Source organism: Melanotaenia boesemani, chromosome 6 (assembly GCF_017639745.1).
Source record: "Melanotaenia boesemani isolate fMelBoe1 chromosome 6, fMelBoe1.pri, whole genome shotgun sequence".
NCBI lineage: Eukaryota > Metazoa > Chordata > Actinopteri > Atheriniformes > Melanotaeniidae > Melanotaenia > Melanotaenia boesemani.
In genome coordinates this window covers 13,235,710-13,247,023 of record NC_055687.1, presented here as the reverse complement: position 1 = coordinate 13,247,023, position 11,314 = coordinate 13,235,710, and the positions used below count along the sequence as shown (strand labels likewise).

Below are 11,314 nucleotides of genomic sequence, written 5' to 3'. Positions count from 1 at the left end.
TAAACGGTAAGAAGAGGAGAGGGAAGCTCAGCAGGAGGAAGAGGTAGCAACTGAGAGAGAGTGCTTCTGGCTCTTTCACCTGTTGGATTATTAGGGAGAGTGTGAATAATTAAAGGATTTCCAATTACAAAAATCTGGAGCTGTACATGTTGATAAAGTCCTCATTTATGCTAAAAGTCCTCCTCATCCTTTTTACAGATACAATCACAAGTAAAAGAGAAGTAATGTGGACGAGTGATATTTCTTTGCCTGACAAACTAAAACTTCTCGTTATAAATGGCTTATAACTGGCCCAGGAAGTATTAGGCCTCTTAAGTATGTCTAAACAGAAAATGGTATCCATTATACTGTAACCTATTACTGTAGCCTACTGTAGCCTCTAGGATCATCCCCCATATCTACATGATGATGATCTGGAATCCTAAGAATCCCAACCAAGCACATTATTCAGCTGCTCCTATTATTTCCATAATTGCCGGCATTGTAGTGGTGTTTGTAATGTCATTAATAACAGGCGTTGGCGTATAATACGCTTAATGTTATTTATCTGTTGGCAGATAGCTTGATGCTGCTAATCCTCATTCATTTGCTGTGGATCAATGCAAATCCGCTAGCGTGAGTGAAATCCCCTCCCCCTTCCAGAGCCGATGGTTCCTAATGTATTTTCCCACCATTAACCAGCCATAATCCCTGCTAATCATCACTAATCCACATCTTCTGTGAGTGACGATACTTCCCTGATGAAGGAGGAATTGGTGTTCACTGGCGCCTGGGCACTGCTGAGGCTGGAGCTCCTCTGGAAGCAGAAAGCTGAGAGGAGAGAATGAACTGTGGTGACTTGTAGGTTAAATTGCTGGGTTTAGCTGTTTTTGCAATGAGTTCTGCTCATGTATTATTGATTTAATAGCATAATGGAGGTTGTGTCCCTTCATGCAGAATAAAAATTGCATATAATCAGAAAATAACTGTTAGTTTGAGTCACCACAGTGTCTCTTGTCTGTGCAACTGAACACCCTTTCTGTTTCACCATCTATGTCCACTATAGGCCTCTTTCAACTACATTGTGTTAAATCCCATTTCTGCTGCTAGAAGCTGGGATGTTTGAGTCTGCACTAATATGGCAGTGTCTAAATCACAAATTAACTTAATTTAAGGTTAATATGTATATAAGTAATCTAGGAATAACAAAGGTAAGGTGCTGCAAGACTCCTTGTGGATCTCAATATGTTTACTCAAGTTTGTTTATATGGTATTGCTCCAGTAAGTTTACTAATCATATTTGCAGTTAACAAAAAGAAAAATATAAATATTTAAACATACAATATTGCTGCTGATGTTTATTTCCAACTTTAAGAAAGAGCTTTAATGTTGCAGTTTTTCTGTTTCTCCAGCAGGGGGCGCATGCTGCCTGCTGTAATGTGGTTTGCGCCTTCAAATGGCCTTATCTCCACAGTTGGACCACTCCAGCCCTTGCAAAGCCACTTTTTACACTTGAGCCACACCAGTGTAAAAAATTTGGATGAGGCTTTACTATGTCTCGTTCCTTTACTTCTAGTTTCCGCGTAAGATATGGCTGGACAAATGGTCCAATCAAATTTGTTTGAAATAAATCGTAAATACGGAAAGTTATCATAAAAACAAAAATATTTGTGGATGCACGGTGTCGATGAACACGTTAGTAAATGGTACAGAAATTAATGACAATGTAGTGGAAGTTTGTTTAAAAAAACTTTGTTTAAAAAAATGACTTTTCCATAGAAACTGAGAGCCACCTCCAACTTTGTGTGACGCGTTTGGTTTTGATAACAACATACTATTTTCCTCATAAAGAAGGGCAGAAAAATATGAATGTACAACTATCTCAAATTTAGAAATAACTTCTTCTGATGAACTTCTTATTTCTTCAACACATTGGGCACTTTAACATTCCACATCTTCTTGAATGTTCTGAAGAAATTCACCGCTGCCATAGGCTACCCTGTTCTTTTAACTTCACCGTGATTTTAAGAGAAAAAAATCTATCAATGAAATTTTCCAAATGCGTTTCCAGATTGAGAGAAGAAAAAGAAATGCTCTCAGGGCCTGGACTGTATTTTACCATATGTTGTTGTCATGTATTTCATACTTCTTTACAAATGCAAATGCAGAGATGATGCCGTTTTGGCCTGAAATTCGAACGGAGGACAGCGGCCTGACAAGCACACTTCATCTCATTTATATCATTTAGCTGAAGCCAATAAAATAATAATAAAAAAAAAAGTCTAAATGTTGCCCTGTTTGTGGACCGGTTTAACTCGTATAAACTTTAGTTTATAAAGTGTTGAGCCTATATATATATATATGTTTTCTCCCTCCCCATCATTAGAAAGGAGGCTGATTCTTTGCCTGCAGGCACTTCTGTCTCAGATCAAAGATTCGTCACAATTCGCCTTTTTAACGTCAGGAAGCTGATGGTTTTTATATAAGGAAAATGGCTCAAACGATATTTGAAGGAAATTTTTTTGTTTTATTATAATTGAATGATAATGAGGATAATAACGAGGCAACGAAAGGACAATAATTTCGTATTAATATTGCACAATTTAATACTGCGATTACACAAAGATGTGAACAATGTCACAGGCTGTGAAGTTATAGGAAATGCCTGAGGTGTTGTCAATTCCCCCTTAACAGCACATGTACTCAGCTTCTGCTTTAAACGTACCCCTCTGTTATATAACCAATCAGTATATTTTTTTTCACTGAGGACATTAAACAGAACTCAACTTTATGATCAGGCTGTTCTTTTTTATTTTTATTTTATTACCTGAAGATGCTTCAGTAGACGGGAATATAAAGGAAGGGTGGATTGGATCTTAATAAAGACAAAAGACAATTTCTTGTATATATGTTTTATGTAAGTAATAAAATATTACTATAACATAAATATAAATGTGACTTTGCAGTCTACATTTAGCAATAAACATACAACCAACGTAATAAAGAAAAGAAAAAAAAAAACATACTGTAATCCACTGCAACAAAACCATTGACAGAGCTAAATAAAAAGCTCCAAACACTTTTAAGAAATAAATATATATATATAAATGGTCAGATTCATAAATGAAATCATATTAAAATATCTTCTTGGAATTAGTAAGTGTACAAAACTGCCCGGAAAAGAAACAAAAACAAAACAATATCTCAGAACAAATACAAGTTTACATATTGGACATATTTACAAGATCGGAAATAATCCTGGCAACATTTTCTCTAAAATCTTTTTTTTATCTTTATCATTTTTTTTTCTTGAAAAATAAAAACAAAAAGAAAAAAAACCGAGTTTTCCCTCGTCTGTATTGGATAGCACAGCTAGGCTTTTGGACTGGTCCAACATGAGAAATGACACACAACGCATGAGATTTTTCAGATTTCCTTAAAGGTCGAGGGACAAAGAAATAAATATATCTAAAGTAATCCCCTTTCAGCGATTAACCTAATGCAACTACTAATTTATTCTCTCTGATTCCAGCGTTTTTAATATAATAAAATTAATCTAAGCGACAAAAGAAACGGTGTTGTTGTAATTCAGACTTTTTTTTAAAAGAAAAATACACAGAGGAACGTAAACCATGTACAGGCGTGATATTCCGACAAGGGGCACTGAGTTACCTGAGTAATTGTTACTTTTCATTTGGCCAATCTCTTTTGAAATGTTTGGAATACAACAGATTAACAGGCAGTAAGCATTGAGAGCTGTCAGCGCTCTGTAGTAAGAACAAGGAACCTGTAAACGTGGGCTTTAAGCTTTTGAGATCAGCTACACACTTACAACTTTATCAACAGACATAAAATTTCAATAATAACAATAATAATAATTATATTAACGAAAGAATAAGTGCTCCATGCAAAGAAAATAATAATGTGAAAGTAATCATCCCCCCAAAGAAAACAAGAAAATGCGTGTTTTAGCGTCTGGATGCTGTTTTGCAAATTTCGACGTGGTCAGCTGCAAAGCTTTGAATATTTTAAGGCATGCAGTCAGAACTTAGACGTCCTGTTGCATTGAACTTTTTCTGAAATGTGTCTGACGTTTTTTACGACTGTTGTCAAGCTACCACAATTTCCATAATTTCTCCACCATCCACTCTGAGTAAACAGAAAAAAAAGTAGAGACTGTTCTGATGAGTTACAGTACCTATAGCAAATCATTGAGAAAATCAAAAGGTGCTCTGCAGAAAGAGACACTGAAGTTAAAAAAGTATTTCCAAAACTAAAACATCACACTTAATACAACAAAGAAAGTATACACTAGTACTCAGAAATCTGGTTAACCAGTTTTAGCCTGAAAAAGCAAATAAAATGTTCATTCAGTGTATTCATCTCCAGTGTTGATGGTTTTCAGGCAACCACCTCTTTCTGGTGTGCGCCAAACAGTTCATGGTACACCAGGAGGAGATGGACTCAGTTGCCACATTTCATCAGGCTGATCCACATTTGGAACAGCCGAATTTACTTTATATGCATGTCTCCTCCATATAATTTTGGTAAATAAAGATCTTTGCTTCACTTTAAATGCGCACAGAATCAGTAATAATTATTTTTTTTTTCCTTTTTTCTTTTTTTTCTTAACATGTTCCCTCCTGCCATCTATTTGTTGGACATGACGATCTCCGAATACTAAAGGCAAAACTGATCTCTTCAACTTTTCCGTGCCTCTTTTCTCGCAGGACAACAAAAGCAAAACTTAAATACTGTAAACTCCACAGTCCCTTTCTCTTTTCTATCCCTCCACAGAAATGCTCAGATTGTTCATGAAAACAGTCACTGCACAGGACTCTGTAGTGTGCGGTGTAGAGGAGGGGTTTCTGCTTGGGAATATACGTCCTCCATATTCGGGTGAGGGACCCCCACTGGTGTCATTCTTTTCTCTTTTTGTCTTCTGTTGCAAAACCAAACACGGACAACCTCTTTTTCCAACTGCAGAGTGCCGGCTAAAGTGCTGATTTCATGAGCAGATGGCTTTGGGCATTTTAAGAAATGATTTTCCAGTGCCCCTTTCACCCCCACTTCAATGGAGGTCCTCTTCTTTCGTTTCCTGCCCTGCGCTGCAATCTTGTCCAAATTGGTGGGACTGCCCGTGTTTGAGTCTGTCTCCTCCAGCCACTTGTTAAGGAGCGGTTTAAGTTTGCACATGTTCTTGAAGCTGAGCTGCAGCGCCTCAAACCTGCAGATAGTGGTCTGAGAAAAGACGTTTCCATACAGGGTGCCCAAGGCCAAGCCCACGTCCGCCTGCGTAAAGCCCAGTTTGATCCGCCGCTGCTTGAACTGTTTGGCGAACTGCTCCAGGTCGTCGGAGCTGGGCGCGTCCTCGTCCGAGTGATCCTGGTGGTGACTGAAAGCCTGCTGGGGCGACTCCATCTGGTTGTCGTGGCTGCCCGTATCGTCGTGCAGTGGGTCCCGCATGCCATGGTGCAGAGAACCGGGCTGGGGACTCAGCATTGCGTTGAGGTTTGTGTATCCGGGCTGAGAGTAGACCAGTGACTGGTGGCCGTTGGATGCTGGGGACAGCGGGGATAAGTGGTGCGTTGTGGCAGGCGCCCACGAACCATGGTGGGTACTCTGTGTCTGCTGGTGCACCAGGTGAGATCTGTGGTGGAAGCCGCTGCTCAGGTCTTCCCTGCTCGCCTGCACACTGGCTTTGTGCTCCTGCTGTCCGATGTGGGTGCCACTGGACCAGTCGGTGTTGGACGTGGGCAGCCACTGGTGGTGCGTCAGGCTCATCGGGTGTCCGGTGTTGGTAGCCGCCAGCCCTTGCAAGTACTCGTGGTGCATCATTTTCTGCACCTCTCTGTAGGTCGTCCCCTGATGCATCCTATCCGAATCCGGATGCATTAGCGGGTTAGACGGCAAGGAGTTATTCCTCGGAATATACTGAGCTGTTGTCGCCATGGCTCCAACTTCGAAAACTGACGAGCACTTCGGAGGTCTCCAGGCTTTAGAGCCAAAACGCAACAACCTGCTCTGGGAGGTCTTGGGGAAGAGCGAAGACACGCCTCCCCTCCGCTTGTATTGGCTCCTCTCCGATTCAAGCCCACTAGGGACACATTCAATAGGCGCAGGGTTTCAGAGCACGGTGCAGCGCATTTTTCGCACACGATGGATAGAAGTCCGATCTTACATATGTTGTAGAAAAACATATGTTGTATTTATATAATGTCTCTGAGTTTTTAACAAGACATCTCTTGTTTCAGGCACCTGTTCAAACATCCTGTCTATCAGTTATAAATATATATGCTATTTATATATCCTCCAATTCTCTCCATAGAGGGTGGACAAAGCTGCAGCAGCGGGGTTTGATTAGGTTTCCCCAGGTTTGGATCAGTTGTTTTGCAAATAACCACGTGGGGGAGTACGGAGATCTTTTTGAAGGTGTGCCCCCCGCACACATACACGCCCCTCTTTCTTCAACGCACACACACGCACTTACAGGCACACACCCGTGCACCTTTTATAATAGGTCACTGATGATTATTGCGCTCCTCATTTTAAACAGATTATAAGGCGCGATGCTCCAGCTCTGCAGCCACCCACATAACGAGAGGCGTGTAAAAAAAGAGCCGATATGATTTGTCTGTGAATGCTTCTGAAAGTGTGTGACAAATTTGAGAGCATTTGCTCTATTTCAAAAGCCTCCGCGTCTGTCATTTATTTGCATTGTCTCGGGTAATTTTCAATGTTGTATGATCTCATCATCACCACCCACTTAGTTATGATAGGCCAAGAAGCGCGCTCTCTCACTCTTTCTCTCCCTTGAGCACCCCCTCTCTCTACATAAAGTGCAGGTGACACAGGTGACATTTTATAAACAATTTATTCGCGTTATTCTGTATTTGGAGTTCCTGAAAGTTAAATTGCCTCTTTTATAATGGTAGCTGCATAGTGATTATCTCTATCATGAAACAGTCTAAATTAATTTCTAACTGCTAAGCTTTTAAAGTCATAGATTTTTCCATCTTAGGGAATTTTATTTTAACACAACAGGCTATATATTTTTTTTAAATATAATTTACCTTTACTAAGCAGCAACTTGAAGAGAGAAACCTTGTGTTTCTCTCTCCTGGCTCCTTCCTCACTACCTCTCCCGGTTGATCTGATTATTTTTCCCTTCACGTTTTGTCCCAATAGCAAATTACCAATTCTATGAATTGCAAAGCAGCCTCAGAGACGCTGAGGGGTAGAGAGAGGAGGTGGGGGGGATGCGAAGATTGAAAGGGATCTTTGCAAACACAATCACGTTCTTAAATGGAAATGCGGGGCTTTAAACAAATCTTACATCTCTCCCGTTCCATTCGCCTAAAACTCTGCAATCAGGCGCATGTTCCGCTCCTTCTAAAACAGGAGCTTTTTGGAAGGTTTCTCAGGCGCAACAGTCCCATTTTAATCATTTACCTGAAAGCAATGTTTTGCCTTTTTATCTCTGCGCGTGTTTGTTTGTTGTCATCCTCCCCATGCGACCATTCTCTTTCTATTTACAGGAGGACTCAACTCTACTGTTCATTTTAATCCGGGACTACGTGACTAAAAGGTGAGTTGTCTCCTTTCTGCTGTGGCTGCGTCCTTGCTGTAACTCTAGTCTCCAGCGTTAATAGTGTAGCGGGAATGTGCGTGGAAAATGCTGTCCGGGGTCACAGGTGCTCGTCATCATCTCTTGAAAGGCGTGGTTTTTGTCCACCCGTCCTTTATATATCTATTTGGGATGAGTTCAGTCCTTGTTAGTTATCCGCGCGTCATTTATCACTAACAAAACCAGTTTCTATATTGTTTCCCTTTTTCTTTTTCTGTTTTTGTGTTGGCGTGCATGTTTACCTTTCCAAATGACACGAGCTGTGATTAATACATAAAACTTTGTAAACATGTCAAGAAAAGATATTTGCATGATTAGTTTTTTTTAAACCATAGAGTAGCATCTCAAAGACCTTTACACGTTAAATCTTATTTACTGTACTTATGACACGGCACAGAAATGGGATAAAATGTGAACGAATAAATAAACTAATTTGAATAATAATAATAATAATAATAATAATAATAATAATAATAATAACTTATATAACAATGATGGAAATAGCTCAGACATATCCCAGCAGGACAGTTTTTATTGTCTCTGGTTAAACTCCTGAGAGACCCCATTGCTGCGTGTCACTGCTGTAAGAGACCGGAGCTCCACGCAGCTCTCAGTTAATGAAGATGCGTTTGCCAGTCTTGTCCCCCCCCCTCCCCAGTCTATAAAAAGCAGTGGTTTCTGACACACAGACCCAGTCTTGTGCTTTGCCATGTCAGAGAGGAGCTGCTGGAAAAAAAAAGAAAGATCCAGATGCTTTGGCCCTTTTGCAAAGAACGTGGCCTTGTGTGCGCTGAGGTGCATTTTTGCCAGGACGCACTAGGTTTCCATGGTGCGCTCGATGAAAAGGATCACACAGAACTTAGTGATGAACGACAGGCCGTACAGGAAAAGGGTCTGGAAATGATCACGATATGACGGATTTAAAAACAGAGGGGGGGTTTAAAAAAAAGGCCGAAATTACGTCGATCATCGAGTATGAACCACAGTGATGAGTGTCGAGGAAGTTGGGTGACATCCTTTACTAGAAATAAGTCTTCTTTGTATTACCATTATATCACAATTATCTGATTATTGTTCACTTTCTTGTTCGTTTCTTTCATAAGAACGTGACATCTTTCCATGATGACTGAGTTAAGACTTAGGATATTACCTGAAAAACAAAATTTCATTTGTATAAGACACAAACTAAACACAAGTTTTATTTTTTCAAACCAACTTTTAAGTTACATTAATACAAGGTGTGCATCAGTCTCGTGTTTCTGGTTTTTAGAAGGTCATTTATTGGGATTAAAATTTCTTTTCAACCAGTAACGTGCTAATCCTTCTCTTATGCACTCTATTAATATGCAGCAGTTACAGTAAGAACAAGTCAACCAACAGGACCTCGTCAACCCTTCAATTAACCAAATCCCTGTCTTATTTCTCACTGTGACATGCTGTCAGTATTGTGCACAGGCATAGAAATAACTAAATATAATAGGAAGAGTCTAGCAAAAATTTATCACGGTGTTAAAGATAGTTTAAAATAGTGAAAAGAACAGAAAATAAATCTAGCATAGCATTTAAGTTCCCTGATCTCTCTTTTCGTTTAAATCCTGAATTGAGAGATTGTAAGAAAACTTTAAATTTTAGTGCAGGTCATCTTCTTACTTATACTTATACGCACATCACTTTCTAAATGAAGTTTTGGTTTCCACACGTAAGCTAGATAGCATAAGAAACGTTTTGTTAAGGCCTTATTAGACATGAATTCCAAGGGGAACACTTCGACCTGCCACCGGAGTGTGTTTAGATTTTTAAATTCATGCGACGTACCTTCCAGCTGAGTGGAATAATATCCACCAACTCACTCAATCAGATAATTGTATTTCGTTTCTACTTTTTTTTCTCTTTCTTTTGATAGACATGGGTAATAGGCACTAAATATGCAATGTAAAAAAAAAATCCTGTTTGCCCATCCATTTTGAAGACCAAACCGTCCCGTGCTTTTCAGGTAACTTTTTCCCTTTCTTTTTTGGCTAATGAACTTGGGCTATTCTGCCAGCATCCCCCTGAGAATGCGAGTGGAAGGAGGAGGGGGGGACGCTTCTCTTGTGGTAAAAGGTGCGAGTTTCTTCGTCTATCTCTTGGCTAATTAGGCGGGGTCTGAACGCGCCAGAATGAATATTCATGAAAAGCACCGGCGCACAATTAGTAGAGAGAGTTCTCAACTTCAATCCCCAAACAAGGCGGTTTTGCAGACGGACGGGGTAGCGGTCCCCCCTGCTCCATAAGTCTCTACTTCTGCTCGAGCACTCTTTGAGCCCTCATTTGTTCTCTCGGTGCTTATCAGCCAGTCTCCTGCTCCCCTTTTCAAAGCAGGCTCCATCATAAGTGATTTGACCACTTCATATAAATCTCCATGCTGGGAATAACAGCTAATCCAATTAGATTTGTTCATAACCTCTGAGGTGGCCTAAACAGATATTTCAAATTTTAATTCAGTTTCTTTTAGAGACTGCAACAGAAACACTGACTCCAGATCAACACCCAAAGCAGCAACTGACACACACACCTGCACATGCACCTGCCATCTAATGACACATATCATCTAACAACTCACACGTCACCAAAATCCTCTGAATTACTAATGGCCCCCAGTGCACACATATGGATCCACTGACTAAAGCCTTTGTCTACCTGTCTACTGGCTTGTGTGTCATTCCAGTGTGAGCCTCAGCCCATGAGCCTGGTTACTTGTCCATCTGTCCACCGAGGACCCACAATCCTCTGCTTTCAATTCAAGGTGATTCTTATCCCCGACCCCCTCCTGGCCCAGCGCGTTTGCCTCTTGCCTCCATAAAGATGTGTTTATGTATGTATGTATGTGCAGAGGGGAACACGAGGAGGTTTTTCAAGGGTTAGGGTTGAGATAAGCAGAGGAATTTGAGGCCGGTGAATATGGATGGGGTCCCTGCTTTCAGAGAGCACCACTGATAGAGAGGTAAACAGCTCCTGGCCAAGAGAAGGAAGATGGGGCGGGAGGTGGGGGGGAGATGGATGATGCATGCACTGGCATACATTTGGGGCCTAACTCCATATCCCTCACTCCCTGTCATTCATTCAGCATCTTTGAGGACTATCTTTCATTATTTCTTTGTCGAGTTTTAGCATTGGACAATCTTCTGGATTTGGATGCTGAGTTTCCATCATCAATGCACGGGAAGTGGGGGGGTGGGGACCTGATTTCGGGGGGTGGGGACCTGATTTCAGGCTCAGACGCTTTTAGTTGCACACTGCAAAGAACAGCAAAATCAGTGCAGGTTAAAGGTAACAGATGGAACGTTAATACTTGTCATGATAATCTATATCACATCTTCATTAAGTATCCAACACCTTTCTATTTATAACTTTCTATCTTCTCACCTTTTCTCCAACATCCATCTGTTGACAAGAACTGTAACACAATGATCTCAAATTCAGACCACCTCTTCTTTTCTTTCTCCCTCTTTTGCCTTCTTTTCTCCTGGTAGACCCGATACAAAGTGGCTTGCCAACATGAAGGGCCTACACCAAATGGACACTACTGGAGTGGAGTGAGTCAATGTGTCTCACACATTGTCACAACATGTGTGTGTCTGTGTGTACCAAAGTGCAAAAAAGTAAAACCTGAACCTTTCATCTTTACTAGCTCCATTCAAGCATTGTCTTTTATGATTTGTTACATGT

At 40.6% G+C, this 11,314-nt stretch overlaps 1 protein-coding gene across 1 annotated transcript; it reads right to left on the bottom strand.

Moving 5' to 3' along the window:
• Nucleotides 1–2,660: 2,660 nt before the first annotated feature.
• Nucleotides 2,661–5,960, bottom strand: pou3f1 (POU class 3 homeobox 1). The gene has a single exon (XM_041986808.1). The coding sequence runs from the start codon at nt 5,929–5,931 to the stop codon at nt 4,804–4,806; it is 1,128 nt and encodes a 375-aa protein (XP_041842742.1). The 5' UTR covers nt 5,932–5,960; the 3' UTR covers nt 2,661–4,803.
• Between the last annotated feature and the right edge of the window lie 5,354 nt (nt 5,961–11,314).